This window comes from Peromyscus leucopus, chromosome 9, assembly GCF_004664715.2.
Source record: "Peromyscus leucopus breed LL Stock chromosome 9, UCI_PerLeu_2.1, whole genome shotgun sequence".
Taxonomy (NCBI): Eukaryota; Metazoa; Chordata; class Mammalia; order Rodentia; family Cricetidae; genus Peromyscus; species Peromyscus leucopus.
This window is the reverse complement of record NC_051070.1, coordinates 69,746,930-69,768,502: the sequence shown is the minus strand read 5'-3', so window position 1 is coordinate 69,768,502 and position 21,573 is coordinate 69,746,930. Positions and strand designations below refer to the sequence as shown.

Here is a 21,573-nt window from a genome sequence, read left to right as displayed (position 1 = left end):
GCTGAGGGTGGATGAAGACTGTCTTCTCTAGGGTCGAGAGCAAGAGAGGAAGACGTCTAGCATCAGCCTCTAGTCTCCATATGTACCCAATTGCATACATACAACCCACATGCACACACACATACCTATACTATATACACAGTCTCTTCTAAGGATGCCTATTTTCCTGGGTTTCAGAGTCTGTTTGTTTTTGAATGGAAGCTTCATCCTCTGCCATCTTGGTGGCTTTCTCGTTTGCAGCCAACATATGGACTTATTGGCACTGGTGCCCCCGGAGATCAGCTCTTCCAAGGCACATGATTGCACAAAATGGGTTTTTCCCTGGGATGAGAAACTGGAGATAATTCTTGGTTGAATTTGATGTTACAATCAGATTCCAAAGGTTTAGCTTCACTGGACCAATTCCATAAGTTTGGCTTTTTCTCCTGGGCTTACTTTTTCCCCAAGACACTTGGGGTCACAGAGGACATGTGCTCAGAATTGTTGAACAAGATTTAGGATACACACTCTTGAGAACTCTGATGTATTTTCTACAAGTAAGGAACTCTACCATCGCACGCAAGAGGGGGAAATGTGACTCTCTGTCAGGTCTCCAATCTTCCATTCGTTATCCAATGCTGAGCGTGTATGACAGCATTATCTTTCTTCTTTTCCAAGACAAACTCTCACAAATGGTAAAGGAAAGTTTGAAGAAAGAAGGACAATGCCTTGGCGAGCTATATATTGACTGGCAAGCACTACCCAAGGGCAGAGTTCCAGGTACTAATCTGTGGGAATCAAAATAAACATCATGTTGGAGTTAATGGAAACTTCCAGTCTGTTCTAACCACTTTAACTTCTATAGCAAGCCCTTCAGTCTCCCCATCTCATCTATGAAGGATGAACACTGAAGAAACAGTGACCAGGAACATTAAACTCGTTAAGTGTTCGACTGTCAACGACAAGTCTCAGCACATAGAATTGGAATGATTAACTTTTCATTCAACAATGGGAACTGAGTATCTAACTATGGTCCTGATAGCCTGACAAGAGCCAAGGGCAAGGGAAGTAGCACAAACCCCACTGACTATGGAGTTCACACAGTGGTGGAGCACACAGTGCAGCAGAGGAGCCCTTCCAGACTCGTGTGGGAACGAGAGGCTGATTCTTGGCAGTGATTACGAGAGTGCAGCCAGAGTGAAGCAGAGCTTGGAATTGGGACATTTAGAACACAGGATGAGCTGCTGCTGCTGCTGCTGGTGGGAACCAAGAAAACATCCTAGTAGGATCAACCCTTGAGCTGCAACTAAATGTGAAGATGTTTATTGACTTACATCCCCAGGTCCCAAGGCAGCAGCAGCAGCAGAGTTACAACTCACAGAGTCTCAACTCACCTCTGTGCGTTTCCCTTGGCAGGGGCTTCATTCCATGCCACCCAGCTGGGTGAGTGAATTGCAGATGGAATATTGGCAAAAATCTCTCATGTTTGCTTTAAAACAACCAATGAGACACAGACGTTCCGGGGAAAGAAATAAAGGAATCCCAGCAGCCTGCACATTCTAAACCCCAAACAGACATAGGCGAAGAACCCCTTTTTTACTGAAGGCAGACCTGGGATGCCCAGCAGCTGAGGTCCCATCTCTGTCTGGGAAAACACAATGCCACTCTTTTCTTTGGTCACCTCTGCTCTTGCTCTTTTATCCAGCCAGCCAATGACAGCAGAGAAACTGGAAACAGATTAGCAGCAGAGTGACAGTTGATAAAGGCCATCCCCAAACTGAAATCCATCACAGGCACATGTGCCGGACCATTGGACTGTTACTAAACCTTTACGTGAGAAGTCTGAGTGTGGTGTATAAAAGATAAACCAAAGAAAGAGCTTTTCTGCACTACATTTACCCTTTTCTTCACTCAAAGACTCAAGGAAGGTGGGGAGAATGGCTGTGTTCTCAAACCGAAGGCAAAGCAAGTCCTAAAAGTTCTGGTTAATAGAGAGCATCAACCTAGCTCTCTTCCATGGATACTCAAGAGTCCCTAGACACCAGCAGATGGTACCACGACCCCAGAGTGGAGGAGACCATCAGAAAGAAAACTAGGAGGCTGGGTATATATGGAGTAGGAGTTGGTTTTATTTGGCCACCTTTTGCCTCTTAAAAACCCTGCTCATCCTGTATCGGCTGGAATAGCTGAGGCTTTCTGCTCTTGGGGCCTGTGCCTAAAGTCACAGAAGATAGAGGTACATTTCTGATATAGCCCTCTCCATTTTCAGGCCCAGAGTCCTACAGACAGACTCACATACTTAGACAGAAACCTTCCTTCCTCAGAGGACTGTTCTGTATTAGACTTGAAATTATAAGTTCTGTGTCTTCCCTGATGACTATGACTAAGGCAGGGAGTTGTCATCAGGTCACAACCCACCATGAGGAGACAGAAGAGGCGACATAAAGAAATCAAGCCTACAGATCTGCACCAAACACAGGAGTCGCTGCTTGTCTGTGTTTTTTCATTTCCACGTCGCAACATCCCTACAAAGGAACTCAAATGTCCCTGTTTACAAATGAGGAAATTAAGGCTTCAAGATGTAAATCCCCTAGTATTGGCAAGTCCCAAAGCAAGATGCAAGCCGTAGATAGTTAGACCTGCAGTATCAGTGTGCCTTTTGGTCACATTAATGTTGGTCAGTTGAGTGGTTCCACCTAAGCAGTGAGCCTCATGCTATTACAAACAAGTTCTGTTCAGACAGGTGTGTCCTTGCTGCTGAAGACATCCACAAAGGTGGACAGGAAACCTAGATGCCTCAGGTTTTAACCTATGTGCTGACAAATCTTTCTCTAATCTCAGTCTTCACTAGAGTGAGCCATTAGCCATCTGGGCTCCCAGGGACACACAGACTCCAAGCAAAAATCCTGCTTGGCCGGTAACTATCTGCTCAGCTACTAATATTGACATAATGTATGTCTGGTAATGGGAGTGCATGTGCAAATAAGTTTCTGTCTTAAATCATCTTAAAACCCTATGCAGGAAACCAATTCTCAGACAATTAGAATGAAGTTGATTAGTGCCACAGCCTAACATTTCAGGGAATGCAGGGGATGCCTCCCTCATGGGAGTGGGGAAGGGAGAAGGAAGTTATTATCATTCCAGGAAGAAGGAACAGCAGAAGCAGATCAAGACTACATACCACACCTTTGAACTAGCAAGTACTTTCCTGTAGGTACTAATCACAAGTAGGGAAGGGCCTAAGACCAGAGGAGGCAACAATCCGGGGTAGAAGGGACCACACAAGAGGTTATCTAGAGGTAGAAGGGCTAGGAAGCACTCACAGGCTGGATCACTTCATATCATGCCTTCTCTCTCCCCTGGAGATCTCTCTAGATCCAAAATCTGTCATATCCTACTTAGCTGTTAGGGCTCAATCCAGGATTTCCTGCTTTGAGCATCCCAGACAGCTCTTCCTTGGTGCTCTTGGAACCCTGAGACCACCTCGTTTCTAGAAACTAATTCTCTTGTCGCTGCTTGCTGTTTGTCTATTTTCTCCACTTCCCTGCAAACAAGCAAACAAACAAACAAATAAAAACTGAATGCTTTGAAGCCAGAGCCATATCTTTTTCACATTTACACCTCCCAAATAATATCTGGCCTGCAATAGGTGAGTAGTCTGTTTGTTGAATTACATCCTAACTACCCATGACCTCACTAGCTCGCCACAGGTCTCTCTGAGGAAGTGACTGATATCAAACCACCTTTACAGCAGATAAGGATTCTCACGGAGACGGAGACAGAGGCGAGTCTTGGCAAAGCAGCCGAAGAAGCACCAGCTTACTGTCGTCCTCAGTGAAACCATGCTTTGGAGATGTCCAATCTTCTACCTTTTCATCTTCTGTACAGGTAAGGACAGGCATCTGGGTCTTTTACTCATTGGGAAGTATATCTCTAGAATGATTTTCTGAGGACATAATAGGGTGAATTGATGCCTAGCATTCACCAAAACTCCATCCCCTTGGGGTGAACGAAGTTCTTTGAAAACTCTGACTTTAGGTTCTTCCCTTCAGGGGTCTCTTTGGATGTTATTTTGGAACAAGTTGACAAAAGCCTAAATGTTTCAGCTGGGAATCATGCCATCTTCTACTGCACTGTAACAGGAGGGGACTTGAAGACTTACCAAATGAGCTGGTATAAGAAAAGTGAACATAATGCTCTGGTTTTAGTATTCAAGCTAAATAACAACTCTACTGATGATGTGATGGGTAATTTCAAAGGGAAAATTGACATTTCAAAAAGTGAATTTGTGCTTGAGATTCAAAAGGTAACATTGGAAGATGCCGGGACTTACTACTGTGGGTCAGATATCCACAGTGCGACAGTACCGCTTCCGATCGCTTCAAGAAAGTCTAGGGTCAAACCAAGGCGCCAGACCCAATGAGAGACTATCTCAGGCTGAGCTCTACACCACATCTGAGATGGGACCTCCTGATTACAGTAACAGTCACCTCTGATAAGAGAGACTGGAGCTGAGTTGGGTCAAGGCCTGATCTTTGAAGTTTCGACTCCAATTGAAGAGAGAAGTAAAGGTCTCAAAGAGTTTGTGTGGCCAGACCAACAGGCCCTCAACCCTTGCTACCTACGGGACCCTCTTGTTCAAAGGTCAAGCTGATGAGCAGAATGTCTTCCATCATGAGTGTTGTAGCTCACTGGGAGCTTTCCTGTGCAGAAACTAGATAAAACAAAGATTGTTTTCCATTAGCATTCTAATCAAAGTCTCCAAAGCTATCAGCAATAGTTTTAACTCTAACTCTGCAGAGTGAGTAGGGTTGTTTTCTGAAATGTTTTCGTGACTGTTTCAGTTAAAGGTTTGATATCTTGGCAAGAGAAGAGTTCTGAGGCCCCAGGGGTGCAGGTAGAGAGGGGTAACACACAGGTTTCCTTCTCACTGGTCACCAGAAGAATCTTGTAAACAGATAATAGTCACCGTTATATGGACTGAGTTGACCATGAATCAAGTGAATAAAATACATGGACTACCACCTAAGAAGGGCTCAGTCCATAGGGCATGATGTCTAGGGGAGCCCAATAAAGAGACTGGAGGGCAGGCACTTAAAGATGCAAGCATTTGATAATCATTAGGGGGTGTATTCTAGCAGCCATCTTTTCTTCTGCTCAGATATCTGTTTGGAATCTTCTCCTCACATAAAACTAAACATTAGCATAGCTAGCAGAAATGACTGTGGAAACTAAAAGTCTGATCTTCCAATGCCTTTCAGTCAACATTCCTTACAATGCCACCTTTACCACACATGATTTAAAGCCATAGATGGCATTCATGTATTAGGATAGATCATAAGAATAGAAAAGGAAAATTCTTATCAATGTGCTTTCAGTTTTTCTTTAGAAGACCTAGCATCAGCAATTACAATTAAAGATTACAAAAGAATACAAAAATGCAAAGAATAAATATGAATAATATGTGTATGAAAATGTCATTTTGAAGCCCATTATTTTGTAAACTATCTTAAAAACAAGAAATGTCAAAATAAAAAATATAACACATGCTAGCTATATCACAATGAATATCACTGATTTTATATGCATTGCCCTAAGAGTTCATGAAAGGACAATCTCTGTAAAAAAGATTTTTTAAAGAATTTTCTAGGCTTGAAAGAGTCAAGATTTGAATAAATGAAGAAAGGCTTTTCCCAGTAGGCATGCAAGTTATCTATTATTATAAATTACCTCAAAATTTAAAGACTCAACCTCAAAAACATGCATTTCATTATGTCACATTCTCTGTGGGTCAGAAATCCAAGTGTGGTAGCTGCTCCTCTGGCTCCAGAATTCTCATCAGGCTACAGCTGAGGCATTAGCCAGGGCTGGAGGCTTCCGGGGCTTGATTAGAAGATCTACTTTAAGCTCATCCACATGGGTATCGATGACCTGTACTAGTTACTTTCCTATTGATGTGACAAGACGCCATGACCGAGACAATTTATAAAAGGAAGCATTTCATTTGAGTCAGGATTTCAGGGGATTAGAGTCCACGATGGTGGATCAAAAGAAAAACTGAGAGCTCACATCTTGATCTACAACCACAAAGCAGAGGGTAGGGGGAGGAGGGAGGGAGGGAGGAAGAGAAGAGAGAGAGGAGAGAGGGAGAGGGAGAGAGAGGGAAAGAGGGAGAAGGAGAGGTAGGGAGAGGGGGGTGGCGAGAGAGAGAACACTAGGAATTGTACAAATCTTTTGAAACCCCAAATCTCTCCCCTGGTGACACACCTCTTCCAGGGTCATACTTCCTAATCCTATTCAAATATATGAGCCTATTGGGGCCATTCACATTCGAATCACCACACAACTTAAGTCCTCAACATGGGTACCTCCATAGGGTTCTTCTTAACCCAGCTGGGACTCTGAGGAAAAGAGCTGTCTGAGTTAGAAGCCACAGTCTTTTCGCAATCTATCTTGGAAGTGACATTACACCACTCCACCACTTTCTGTTAACAGCGGTGAGTCACTAAGTGAAGCCGCATTGAAGAGGAAGGGTTACAGTGGGTACAAGTCAGAAGCAGCCTACCTTAGGAGCTGCCTACTGTAAGGGATTGGTGCAGAGAGCATGGGAAGAGAAGTCTAGAAGTTGGTTATAACCAACTTTTTAAAAGATCTCTGCCTATGAGGCAAGGAGTTTTGATTTTATCTTATGGACCAACAACACCTTTGTTGCACATATAAAACATCTGGAGATACTGTTTCAAATATATATTCTTGAGCTTGGTGTAAAGATTCTATCTCCACAGGGAAAGACCCACAATCAATTATGTAGGATTCCTCATTTGAAAAAACACAAACTAATTGATTAGTTGATTCATTGATTATGTTTTTGAGACAAGTTGTCTATAAGCAGCCTAGTCTGGCCTTGGACTCATTGGGATACTCCTTCCTTACTTCTCCAGTGCTGGGACTATCAACATGTACCACTGTGCTTGAAAAGAATACGCTTTTTATAGCAAGTGCCCAAGCTGACTCTGGGGCAGATAATCCAAAGCACTGCTTTGAGAGCCTCTGTTGTGAGCAGACAAGGAAGAACTGGGGGGTTGTTTGTTTGATATGGTACGGGGATTGAACCCAGGACCTTGATTCTTGTCCCTTGCCCTGATTCAGAGAAACAGCCAGTAGATCACTTTACCTCTAGAGCAAAGGTTTTCACTCAATTCCAGCTTAATGTTTGAATCACCTGGGGGAAATTCTTTGAAAATAGCAATGTCTGGGATATATTTCCAGAGATTTTGATTTAACCTGCATTGGAGTTCTGGCTTGCAGATAACTCAGGGTACCCCTTGCTTCCTGTCCTCTTCCTGCACTCTGGGCTTGATAGATGTCATCCAGATCGATGGCATCAGTATCACCTAGTTGTTTTTTCAAATGAGGAATCCTACATATCACCTTGTATCTAAATCAGAATCAGAATCTGTATCTTAACACGGTCCCTGAGCAAGTTATATTTGCACAAAGGTTTAAGCAGCACTGGTCTAGGAAACCCATTATCCTAGTCTATTTTGTGTGGCTAACAGAATACCACCAACTGGACAGGTTATAAAGAAAATAAATTTGCCGGGTGGTGGTGGTGGTGGTGGTGGTGGTGCACGCCTTTAATCCCAGCACTCGGGAGGCAGAGCCAGGTGGATCTCTGTGAGGTCGAGGCCAGACTGGGCTACTAAGTGAGTTCCAGGAAAGGTGCAAAGCTACACAGAGAAACCCTGTCTCGAAAAACCAAAAAAAAAAAAGAAAAAAAGAAAGAAAATAAATTTATTTATCACAGCTGTGAAGTCTGAGAGGCTCAAGAGCAAGAAGCTCACGTCTTGTGAAGGTCTTCCTGCTGTTCCATCCCACGGCAGCAGGAGAAGGGCGAGGAGCAAGGGAAGGGGACCACACTGACTGCTTTATCAGAAACCCACTCCTGTGAAAACTAGGACCACTCATCCATCCCTGAAGGCAAAACATAATAGCCCCTTAAAGGTCCCACCTCTCATCACTGTTGCATTGAGGATTAAGTTACTAAAGCATGAATTTGGGGAAACTTATGCAAATCATGATTATTGAAACATTGTGTTAAAGTAGAGAAATATAAACAGGTTTTTACTGACTGCCATGGAAGATTCTTATTCGTAAAATTTCCTGAAATGATTCTGATGTATAGACAGATGTGAAACTTGATTATAAGCAATTGCCTATCCCCAAATCAGGAAACAGATTATTTAACTTATTAATATAATAACTATTCTTACTGAAATGATATTGTATCTTATATGCTCACTGGAAGAGCATATTGTATAAAATTCATGTATGCCCATTTCTCGTTCATTCACAGGCAAAAGAAGAAATGAATAAACACTTATTGAATCCCTGTCTTCATAGATTGTCCACGGAAACCTAGCATGTTCTCCCTCTAGCTCAAGATCAAGCCAGAAAAAGAACGTGAATCGTTAGCACACGGTTAAGTCTCATTGGAAACAAGAGCAGTAGAAAATAAGAGAATAATGCTCATTCATTCCCCTCACAGCAGAGGTTCCCGACCTTCCTAACGCTGCGGTCCTTTAATACAGTTCCTCATGCTGCAGTGGCCCCCAACCATAAAAGTGTTTTCATTACTACTTCATAACTGTGATTTTGCTCCCGTTATGAATCGCAGTGTAAACATTTGTGGAGATAGGGAGTTGTCAAAACGGTCGCAACCCACATGTTGAAAACCACTGCCTTACAGGCTGCATGGGGACATGTTGAGGTGGGAAATTTCAGAACACGAATGTGGGATAATCGAGTAGAACACAGCATGGAGTCAACGGAGAAAGGCATCCTAGGAAAAAGCAGCTACTATGTCCCCAATGTCTTGAGAGAATCCATACAAAGGAAAAAGAGAGAGAGCAGGGAGAGGAAGAAGAGGAGGAGGCGGAAGAAGGAAGGGTGAGGGATAGGGGTGAGAAGAAAAGAGGAAGAAGAAAATTAAAGGTAAAGACCTAGAGTGATTCTCAGCTTCCATGAAGGTAATTGGGGAAGGCTTTTGTATGATACCCAAAGCCTCATACTTCAGTGGAGACAGACCCCCTGAGGGTCTTACCTAGTGTGAACATGGACCAAAATTCTCTGCAAACATCCTGAAGCCAAGTGAATGACACAAAACAATGGCTATTATTTCTATATGTCCACAACTTCCCAACTCCTCCGATAAAGGCAACTGATATCAAACTAGTTTGTACAACTCTTCTGTAGTTTTTATCCATCACGAAAAGGGCTTGGATGAACAGTGTTCAGAACACTGAAAGGAAATCTCACTTTCTAAAAAAAAAAAAGTCTGAGTTCAATTCATAGGCACAGACTCCCCAGCAGGGTCTTCGGCAGGCATGCTTTGTGGTTGGGAATAAAGGATTCAAGAGCAGACAAAATGTGTCTTACACCCAGAAACAGTGCCATCAACTGGCTACAGTGACAGACAGGTCACCCAACACTACAGAGTCACCCCTAAGAACAAGAGGAAAGACCAAAAAAGGGGAAACTGAAAACATGCACCGGTTTCTTCTTCTACCTCAGATGAGGCCAAGCCTCCATGCAGCCAAGAAAGACAAAATGCTTGTACCACACACATTGCCTAGTCCAAGGGGTTTGCAACCTTGAAGAAGGCACCGATTGTGGCATTTTAAAAGTGCCTAGGAAATATACATCTACAGTCCAAATTAAAAAAAAATCAACTTGAAAAACTCCAAGCTGTGACCTTCATTTTGAACAATTCAGGTTTTAAATGGGAAATTAAAATCACTGAATTTGAAAGCCAGAAGGAATCTTAAAAGGTCAAACAGGAAGTCCTCCATTAATATACATGTTCATCAAATATTGATTGAATAAATGATAACAATTCTCCATTCAAATGTTTTCAATAGAAATTTTTATTTTAAAAAATAAAATTCCTCTGGGAGGTCAAGGAAAGGGAAAGACTATGATCAAAATATAGTGGAGGTTTTTTCAGTGGTGGTGGTGTTTACTAGTTACTTTTATTTTTTTTTGAGACTATAATATGATTACATTATTTTCACCTTCTCTTTCTTCCCTCCAAACCCTCCCAAATGTTCCTCCTTGTTCTGTTTTAAATTTATGGTCTCCTTTTCTATTAATTGCTGTTACATCCAAATACATATGTGTATGTAAATACACACACACACACACACACACACACACACACACACACACACGTATATTCCTAAATACAACCGGCTGTGTCTGAATAAAGTTTCTTGTGTGTACATTTTTAGGGCTGACCATTTAGGATTAGATAACCATTTGGTGTGCTCTTACCTGGAGAAAACTACTTCTCTCATTCTCAGAATTCCATAGTTCTTGTGGGCTTTCTCCCACTCAGTTTGGCCTGTCTATTAATGCCATCCTTGCTCAGTTCATGTTTCGGCAGCCTATGGCCTTTTGAATAAACTATCCAGCACCAGAATGAGCTCTTCAATGCAAATATGAGCATGCCGTGTCCCTCATTAGAAATTCTCCTGCAACTTCTCATTACTTACGGGAAGACCTAAAGCCTCCGAAGCGCCAAAGACTGTCCAGCCTGGCCCCCTTCTCCTCCCTGTGCACCTCCATTCTGCTCTCTCTGGTTTTCTGTGCTTCAGTCAGATCTGTCTTCTCGCCGTTGCGTGAGGGCCCAGGCGGGGGTTCTCCCACCCCAGGGCTTCCTAACGTGCTGTTCCCTGACTCTTGCTTCCCAGAGGCATCTTGACATCAGCATCAAATTCAGACTGTTCCTCCCTCATGCTTTCATACTGTAACCCAAGATGGTATTTCAGTAACTTTATTTGTGCCAATTTTCTCTAGTATGTAAGCTCCAAGACAATAAGGATCAAATCTGATTTTGCTTTTCTTTGGACCTGAAAATTATATAAATGGATCTGTATTTTAAAAAAAAAGAAAATGGATGCATCTTTCAGAATTTGGCCTTCATTGCAGACTCTGGGATGTAGTTAGGCCCAGTTTTGCTCTATTTTTTCTATTTTTATTTTTGAGTGATCTTAGAGATCCTGAGATGGAATCTAAAGGTTTGTAGAGGTGACTGAAGTGTGACATCCTCAAGCGCACATCCTGAGGCACATAGGACAACATCAGGGTGTATGGTCCTCCATAGGTCTAAGATGTCTCTATACAGGGATGCTGCCGGGAAAGTAAAGCCTTCCCAAAAAGTCCAGTCGCTCTGTGGAAATCACAGGAGTCTGATATGATTGTTACTTTTTTTTCAGTGACCCCTAGTTGGAATAAACATAGCCCTTTGGTTATTTTTCTCCACTTGGCTATTTTCAGAAGCTATATTATTAAAATGCACAAGCCTGTAATTATAGAGAGGCATAGCCTCATCCCTCAAATACGCACTGAGCCAGCACCATGCTCCTGATGCTGTGTCACACACTGAGCTGTAAAACAGCCAGAGCTGCATTCCTGTCCTCCAAATACAGCCTTAGTGACAGAGCAAGGAACAACCGCTGAGGAAGGCCCTGGAGGGGCAGAGCTCCCGCCTGGACCCTCACGCAACAGCGAGAAGACAGATTTGACAGAAGCCCAGAAAACACAAGAGAAGGCAGAGCGGAGCTGCACCAGGAGGTGGAGAGGCCAGACTGCACAAGGTCTTGGGGGCCTTGAAGGCTTGAGATATCCCTAGGAGTGATGGATGGCTACAGAGAATGAGTGGGGGATGGCTCGGAGCCAGCTTCCCACAGGTCACACATGTTTATAACAGGAAAACGCTACCTTCCTGGGGTGACGCGTGCCTAGGGGTCCCTTTAGATGTCCCAGGAAGGAAGATGGCTGTCCTCAATGGTGACACTGCCCACAGCTGTGGTTGGTGTTAAATATGATCAGTTTCTTTTTGTAGGAAGGAGACAGTCCACCAAGATTTCATGGGGCCTCTTGAACCACAGGATGTGGCTAATTCCCTGTCAAGAAAAGCTCAGGGGTTTTTTGTTTCGTTGTCTTGTTTTATTTTGTCATTTTTGTCTTGAGACAGGGTCTCACTGTGCAGCCCCAGCTGACTGGGAACTCACTTTATAGAACAGACTGACCTCAGACTCATGGAGACTCACCTGCTTTCTGCCCCCTAAGCACTGAGATTAAAGCTATGGCCTATCAGCAGCTTAGAGATTTTAAAAATGCAGCTATCATACACATCTCAAGACAGATCACCTAAAAGGGTAGTGGTGATATTCTCTGAGAAGATAAAGAAGTGAGGAGAGTAAAGGAGGTGGGGGAGGTTCATTGTTTCAACAATAACAATCGCTCCTTTTAATTATCACTTTTATTAAAGAGCTATCCCAAACCTCTGGGATTTTCCAGGCTTCAGTGTTTCTGGGACACAGGTCCCTCCCTTCCCACTCGTAGGGACCCGAAGAGACCACTGGAAAAGTACTGTGTCTCAGGGGAGAAAGATGATGCCTTCCAGAATGGCTGTGAATTCTCACTGAGATTTCATGCACGATGAAATAAATTCTCACTGGGATTTCATGCAGGGTGAAATATTGAGACTTTCTCAAATATGCAGGTGCCTCACAGCCTATGTTGGGTCTACAAATTCTCATCTGGCCTAGACTGAATTGTTTCCATTCTCAGAGTTGTGTTCAGTCAGAGCAAAGTGTTTCCCTGTGACCTATGAAAATACTCGGTTGAAAACCGAGTCACCCTGTAAACGGAGACTTTTCTCTCCCACCCCATCCTGCAGCTATTTCCAAATAATCACTCAGAGGCTTATATTAATTATCAATGTTTGGCCAATGTCTCAGGCTTATTACTAGTTAGCCCTTACATTTAAACCAGCCCATTATTCCTCTCTATGCTTTGCCACCTCATTCGTGGCTTGTTACCTCATTTTCTACACATCTCACTTCCTGGGCAGCTGGCTGGTGTCTCCCCCACTCTGCCTTTCCTCTCCCCAGAATTCTCCTGGTCTGGTTCTCATGCTCAATCTCTTCCTGCCCAGCCATCAGCCAATCAGCTTTGTTATTAACAATGAGCATAATCCACATCATCACCCTCATCCTACTCCTGCTTCTCTGGAACTGTCTCTGTAAGAGCTCTGAAGGAAACAGCATTCATATCTACCAGCTTTCCATGTTTCCCTCTCTGCCTTAGGAAACTCTGATATGTTAACCATGCCTCCACCTCAACACTTTGTATTGGAACATTTACTGTTTGCTTTTCCCACAAATTGGTGGCTAGAAGTTGAGGCACCTTCCCTGTATCTGTGTATTTCAGAGCCCAGGTGGAAAGGGAAATTACCACTTGGGATACACTGTCCTCACGGCGGAAGGAAAGAGCGAGAGAAGACCAGCAGGCGCTGAAGAGGCTTCCTCTCTCACACATCAGCCGTGTCCTCTCCCACTCACTGGTCAAGACTCTTTGGGCCAAATCCCAAAGCAACTGGTTAGAGAGACCAGAACGCTTCCTACAGAAGGTACAGCAAGACCCAGAGCACAGGGAGGTGTTCATAAGGATCTGATATGGAAGGAAAAATCAAATTCTTCAGGACAACAATGGTAGCCCACTGTGCCTCTGACTCCACTCATGTGCTCTGCTCTGATGTTGACTGGAAAGAAGCTTGATATAATTTTGGTTTTCTTAGAATTCTTGGAACACTCTGGGAAACAGTCAGCAAATTCTTCTCCATATGTCACCATCCCTCCAGACGATAGCAGTGGTTACAGAGGTAAAAACAATTCTGCAGTTATTTTGGCAAAGAATGAGTATTAACAGCATCCCTGAATACTCATAACTTCTACTGCCATATTAAATGTTCTGAAAACCACTACTGCAAACACCTATTTAAGCCAGGATTGGCATCATAGAATCGTGCCTGTGTGTGTGTGTGTGTGTGTGTGTGTGTGTGTGTGTGTGTGTGTGACAACAACTAAGGTCTCGTGAGACTTTAGTGGCAAGTACTAAGACCTCAAAGGATTGTGGGAGAATCAGCCAGAAAAATTACCATTGTTTGTTTATTTCTGTGCATCTTGATTGAATTACATCTAATGATGCTGAAATGAGTCACACACAAGACCAAAAGCTCTGTCCAGGGCTCTAAAGGAAGTATCTGCTCTTTGCTGAGACTTAACTCCATATCAGGAACCTGCAAATGCTATTGTATTAAAAAAAAAAGAAGAAGAAGAAAAAGAAAAGAAAAAGAAACTAGTTTTTATTTCCCTGTTCTTTTGTAACAGTTGTATCTTGCATTCTGTCCTGTGTCAAATGCTGTGTGTGGCGTTGGGTATATAATGTGAGCGAAGCAGACATGGATTCTGCCCTCAGGGCTTTGTTTAAAGAGAAAACTGACCTAAGACCAACACATGACTAGTAGCTGGCGGTCACACTACTTCCCAGCTGTGGGCCCCCTGTTCCTCCCTAAAATGCTTCCCCGTGCTTAGCTGCTGAGATGCCACACTTTGCAGATCAGTCCATCACAGGCCCCTGGTTGTCAGTACCCTTTGTTCGCTTTTACTCCTCTGTGGAGCATCTAGAGTACCAGGGCTCACACCAGGCCCTGCTTCTCTGACTCTTTTCCTGAGTGATCCCATTCATTCTCACAGCATTACATTTCACAGATGTGCTCACGGCCCGTGAATTTATATTTCCTATGTAAAACTCTCTTCTAAGGATAGCATTTGCCCTCAACAGCACACCACCTAAGTACCTGCCTATCTTGGCTTATTTCACATGTTTTCTCTCATGCCATGATTCTTTAGCTATTGCCTTCATCTACCCCACCCCCCCAGGGCAGGCTGCCTTGGCCTTCCGTCTTCAGTTTCCACAGTGCATTACTAGTAAGTGCTTAAAATATGAATATTGAGTTCACTATCTGAACTGAATTTTTGCCTCAGGGATCACTGAGACACAGAGGACATGGACGGGAATGTTTCATTTAAAGACATAATGCCGCATTCTCACGTGTTCCTAAATGAACAATTTCAAATGACAGAACACATTGGCATGAGGTGACTACCTCAGTTTAAAATGCTAAATTAAGCTAGTGTCATCCCTGTGTATGCAAAGTATGCACAGCTTTCTTAAACCACCTACTTTCCTGCACCCCAGCTGGTGAGTCGGTGTGTTACAACAGAGATGCCTCACTCCTTACCACAGTCCACTCAGGTCTACACTCTACTCCAAAGGGACAAGACAAAAGGAAACAATAAGGTCTTCCTTAAAACTCTCCGGCTCCAGCAGGGCAGTGATTCAGTTCAACCACCCAGTGCTGCTCCTTGATTCAGACCTGGGGCCACAGAAAAAGGCGAAGAGAAAAACTCCCTGGACCAGAAAAGTTGTCTCCCAGTGCTTCTAACAACAAGACGTGGCAAGCTCACTTTTTCTGAATTCTGGTCCCATTCTCTCCCGGGTCCTCTTGTACTAATCATAATCAGTTAGTTCTCAGATACCCGGAGAGCCCAAGTTCCACTGGATTGTCTAGATACACACTGATGAGAACGTTCTTGCACTTGATCTACCTGTGTGAAGCAAGGTCCCTGTCAGCTGAGAAGGACCTGGTTCATATGTCCCTTTGCACATCTACCACTTATTATGTGCAAAGGCTAATTTTTTTTTTGCCTTGGTTGCCAAAGAATGTTTGTTATAAGCTACCATGTATTAGAAGCTCAGAGTTTAATCTCTATCAACGTAGAGGACATTTGTCTGATTGCATCTCTACTGCAAAAATAAACATTTCTCAGGTGCAGTAGCATTTTGAATTTTATTTTCCTTTCTACTTAGGTTCCTTCTGTACCTATCCCTAGAAAAACAAACAGTTTGTGCTATAATACCTGTTACTAATAAGAAGTCCTCTGGGCCAACAGTGGTGTTGTGATGAGCCTTTGGCATGCTGCCCAGCAGTCCCCAGCTACATTTCCGGTCAACTCGGACACAGCACATTTGTGAATCAAGGCAACAGTAACCCTGGCATTCTGCAGCTGTAATTCTCAGCTTACCCTCTGGGTCACGGTTCTGGAGACCGAGCTGACACATTTTAAAATAAGGTATTCTGAAAGATACCATGGCCATTTGAGTCTTACAAAAGTCCTGTTTCCCTGGGCTCTTCTGGTCTGTCTCCTTGGCACACGTCATCACCTGTGCACCCCCAGATTCCCACGACAGCCTGGACACAGCCGATGGGTAGACTGGCGCTATGCTCTTTGTCGTGGATTGTGATTTCCCTCACAATATTGTTTCAGTTTGATAGACACCGGGGTTGTTCATCATGCAAAGGCACTCTTGAGGTATTTCCTTTGCCCTCTTCTGGTAGCGTCCCAAGTTCCCACAGTCACTTCTTAGTCAAGTACACGCACTGACTCTCAGATTACTTTGCAATTAGAGCCCTGCCAACAGGATAGCTTGTATCCCCATTCGCTAATCTTTTCACTCACTCATACTGAGCATGCATTACACAGCTCAACGTGAAGAGCCCTTTAACTTGTCATGTACATGACGTATAGAACAGCACGTGCATTCGAAGCTAGGTGCTAGCACAGCGGCACAGTGGTAATTGTAAAACAACCACTCTTAGGTATGGCATCTCTGATTGTGCTGAATGTTACCAATTGTATACCCCTGTCATTGTCCCTTAACCTGTTTCTGCCTGTCATCAAAATTCCCTACAAATCCCACAGACTCTGCCAGAGCACCTGGGGTACACAGGTCATGACCATGGGGCAGCCGCAGATGCAGAGGGGGTGGAGCTTTCGGGACATGACAAGGACACTGGGTGGTAATGATCTAAGCTGTTGTCCATGTCACCACTTGCATACCAACTTTCCTGCTTCCTTGGTTTTGAAACCCTCTTCATGCAGTCCCAAGGCTACCCTCCGAGGCGCCATTTTATTTTACTACACATCTGTCTTCACAGAAGTCCCCACAGGGATTTTGTGGTTCTCTCCCATTATTTCCTCAGTTAGTTCCAACTCTATCTTGCCATCCTTTCAGCCTCATTCCTTTTTTCTTTCCAATCTAATAAAACTAATTGAAAAATACTAAGTACATCTAGCTCAGACAGAGCCCAAGAGGCAGGCATGCTGGGTTTTTTTTGGTGGCTGTGAGAATCACTGGCACGAAGGTTCAGAACCACCAGCACCCGTTTCAAGAAAAGAGAACAAGTCCTTTTTCATCTCTAGTCCCAGTCTGGCATCTGGAGCCCTACCCAGAAGACAGGGTCACCCTCCCGTCTGTGGCAAGTGGAAAGGTCTTGTTCCCAAAGAGGCTCCTACACCTTTCTCCTTTCCCTTTGATTGAGAAATAAAGCATTGTTATTTGCTTCCAGATGGAAGATGAAGTGGGAAGTGTCCCCAGGGTTCTGAGAGAGCACAGCAGCATCACCAGCCTGCATCAGTGGGATAACTGGAGGTGGAGGATACAAGACCTGTGCAGCCAGATCTCAGTTCCACAGCTGTATAATTCTAGCTACAAAATTTAAGCTTCCTAAAGCAGCCCAGTTCTGCTTTTACCCATCTCACCCCCAGAAGAGGGGGAAAGCGTGCATGATGGTTGGTATTGTCAGTTGGGCAGAATCTAGAGTCACCTGGGAGTAGGCCCTCTGGGTGTGCCTGTGGAGGATTTATGTTGATTGCATTCATTAAAGTGGGAAGGCCCATCATCCACTGTGGGTGGCACCATTCCCTGGGCAGGAGATCCTAGACTGTATAAAATGAAGACAGGGAACTGGGTAATACCACACATGCATTCATTGTCTCTGCTTCCTGTTCCTGGGTGGGATGTGGCCACCTACTTCAAGGTCCTGATGCCTCGACTTCCCAGCCTTGAACTGTGAGTTTTTCCTCAAATGCAGAGAACACTTCAAAGAGGAAGGGCCTATTCAGGTTCTTTAGAAAGAAGGAGCCTTATGCTTCTAATCCAAGTTTTTCCAGTTTTTAACCTTTCTTTTGGGATGTTATTGGACAGAAATACAAAATCACATGTTTTGTTTGTTTTTGATAACTGATCTTCAATCAATAAAAGCTTGTTTCATCTACCAGCAGCATGAAAGCCTCTAATGTTGTTATTCTGGGTTCTGTCTGAAGTTCACCGGGTTCCTCGGGCTTCCAGCAAGCAGGGAAAACAAAGAGGATTTCCTGAGGCTGAACACAGAACTGGATAACCCATCTGAGTGCTTGTCTCTAGAGAAAGCTGATTTTTCCTCTCTTAGCAGCCATTGATCAGCTGTATCTCTGTATCTGTATCTGGGGTGAGACCTTATGAAATTTTCCCAATGCATATGGCACATCAATTGGTATTGTCATTACATGGGTCTTGTTTAGGCAGCCGCATTGTTTACTTTTTATATTTCATGAGTGCAGCTTAGGAAGATATTTTTATAATTTATTTTTATTTTTTGAGAGACTATACCAAGTGTGTGCAGTGTTCATGGAGGCCAGAAGAGGGAATTACATGCCCTGGAGCTAGAGATTCAGATGACTGTGAACCACCCCAGGTGGGTGCTAAGAACTGAACTCAGGTCCTTTGGAAGAACAGGAAATGCTCTGAACCACAGAGCCCTCTCTCCAGCCTCTGGAAAGATTTTGATTCCGAGAACCTGCCCCAGACTGACTGAAGAGACTCCAGAGAAGTAACACCCAGGCTTTTGTAACTCTTAAGACTCCTGGGTATCCCAGTGTGGGGTCAAAGCATAGACAGTTGTGCTAATTGCTTCATTGGCTTCCCCCCACTTCTCTATGGTCCAGGCTGCCCTAGTCCCTTTCTAGTTGGCTTACTTCATCCTCTAGAGGATAATTCTAGAACATGTCACTAAGTCTTCTTGTGTTTTAGGTTTGATTTTCCTCCTTCAATCCCCATGCCCGTTCTGCTGATTCATCTTTCTGTTATGTTTATTTGGTTTTATATTTTCTTTAGTCCATAACAACATTTATAGGGCACTTGATATGCACGGAATAGTGTGGTGAGCACTTAGCTGCTGCTAAAAATGAATCTAATGCAATAATCTGCTCTGTTAAATCCCCATGTTACAGCTATGGATTCTCGTCCGATGGCATTTTGGCATAATCTATCTCTCTTCCAAGGAAAGACCTGCCTTGGTGTATAAATAATAAATCCAAAATAAATAGATAAATTGCAATAAAATATTAAAGAAGTACCTCCAAATAGAGGCCAAAGAAGCATTAATAGCTGTCAGACACTAAATATCAGCATCTCCTCTAACCAATTCAGCCTTACGCTATGAAGGAAATGCTACAATTCGCAGCAGAAAGGAAAAGGGCCCAGACTGTACAACCAGAGAAGGCATTTCTGGGGACAGAATGCCTTCTGATTCGGACTATTTTCTCTTCCTTTGTGTGATGGCTATTCTTGGTTGCCAACTTGACTACATCTGGAATTAACTAAGACCCAAATATGGAGGGCACATCTGTGAGGGATTTTTGCTTAATTTAAAGTAGGAAGATCCACTTCTAATTTGGATCTTTGAGGTAGGAAGACATGCCTTGAATCCAGACCTTTTTAAGGTGGGAAAAGACATGCCTTTAATCTGCATCTTGAGTTGGAAAGACATACTTTTAATCTAGATAACTTGAGCTTGGAAAATCTACATCTAATCTGGCCACACCTTCTGCTGGAAGCCTACATAAGGATATATAATTATATTCGTGTGTGTATGTGTATATATGGAGATTCATTCTCTAACTTCTGTTACTTTAGAGAACCTTGACTAATACAATCTGAAAGCAAGCCAGAAACATTTGGCCAGTCTCTGAAATGTGAGTTATGAGGAGGAGGAGAAAGCATGTAATTCCTATGGGCAGAAACATAGTTATTTAGAAACCAATAGGAGAGACCCATTGTGCCTATTTAACAAAACAACAGCAGTAGCTTCCAGTTTAGGACACCTGACCTCCCTAGTCACTGACTTTTGACTGAGCTTACAGTATCAAACATGAAGTCTCACCTGTGGAGTAGCATCAGATCCAATCAGAGTTGGTTACCCCCAAAACAGACTTGTCACTATTACACCAGCTAATTCATCTCACTTGGTCAGTTGATACTGTCACACATCGGGTCCATAGCTGAGCAAGATTACTGATGGCAATTCTCCCCCAGCAGCATACATAGCACCCTTCTGCACTAAGAAAGAGAGCATTATTTCTCACTTTCTCTATCTCCTTTCACTGTGTTTTTCCATTCAGAAATCAAGCCAGATAGTTTTTCTGAATAATTAGGGACAGGTCCATTTGTTTTTTTTAGAAGAAGTAAATAGTTACAATGTAAATTCTTCACCTTTCATTTCTTGGTAATGGTGGGGGGGGGTTCAGGCAGCCACATCTCCCTGGAGATTGCTGTGGTCACCATGATGAAAAAGGCACATTACTACTGTGCCAACCTATCCTCATTGCCACTGCTCTGTCTCCAGGTCACAGACTTCAGCCTGATCCTTCTCACTGACCAGCTATCCCCAGCACAGATCAAACTGATGATCACGTCTGCCATTTCATGACTCCCAATACCCCAGTGGAACAGAATTATTCCTATTTAATTATCCTGTGATACGAGACTTGGAGTGAGCGATGGAGTCAGTTTTCAGACTCAGGTGCTGTGAATCTCAATTCGGGGTTCCCACAACAGCACAGCTTCTGCTGGAAAACTGGGGTGGGCAGTGAGGAAAGCTGCAGGCCCACTTCCAGACCAGTCTGGGGCTTGTGTGAACGGAGGTAGGTCAGCTGACCCCTCAGCAGTCTATGCAAATTATTAAGTGAAATAATACCAGGCACAGAAAGACAAGCACTCCATGATCCCATCCATGAGGAATCCCAAAAGTCGATCTCATTGAAGTTGGTGGTCATCAGAGGCTGATGAGAAAGGAATAGGGAGAGATGGAGAGAGGCTGATTAGCTGGCTCCGAGTCATCTAGACAGAAGTAAGATGTTCAGCTGCATAGTGGGGTAGCTATGGATAACAACTATAGTCTGTATATTTCAAAATAGCAGAAAAGAGTCTCACTGTTTTCACTGTACCAAGTAATAAGTGTTCCAGGGGATATATTTAACATGATTTAAAAATAACACAATGTAAACATGTTCCAAACATGACCTAGTACACTGTAAGTACATAATATATATATATATATATATATATATATATATATATATATATATATAAATGTCATTAGAAAGCAAGTTAAATTTAATGAAAATTGGGTGAGAGTTCAAGGAATTCACTTGAAAAACATGTAACAAAGCTCTGTCTGAGATTACAAAGAGGTGAAGGCTGAAAGGGGGATTAGAGGCTTGCTAAGATCCCTTCTGCCCTTAAATCCTTCTGTCCCCTTTCTTTTCCCAAAGAAGACAAGACAGCATCTTCCCCCAGCATATTCTCATCTGTGGGTTGATTTGTCTGGTCCTCAAAGGAGACTCTCTGACTTTGAAAATGATGTATTAGCCACATGTTTACAGCCATTGCTGCTCATCTTACACTGAGAGAAAAAGAAGACAAACCATGACAGGTTACATATAAGGGTGAGCATTGCTTTTTCACCATCCTCTGTCTAGGTAGGAGGAAATGGAAGGTCCTACGATACAATGGCCTAACTTT

The 21,573-nt window shown here is 43.3% G+C and overlaps 1 gene segment (V, D, J or C); it reads left to right on the top strand.

The window, feature by feature from the left end:
* Window positions 1-3,442: 3,442 nt before the first annotated feature.
* On the top strand, window positions 3,443-4,601 carry LOC119088530. The segment is given in 2 exon segments: window positions 3,443-3,867; window positions 4,032-4,601. Coding segments are annotated over 2 exon segments (417 nt in total).
* Window positions 4,602-21,573: the final 16,972 nt, after the last annotated feature.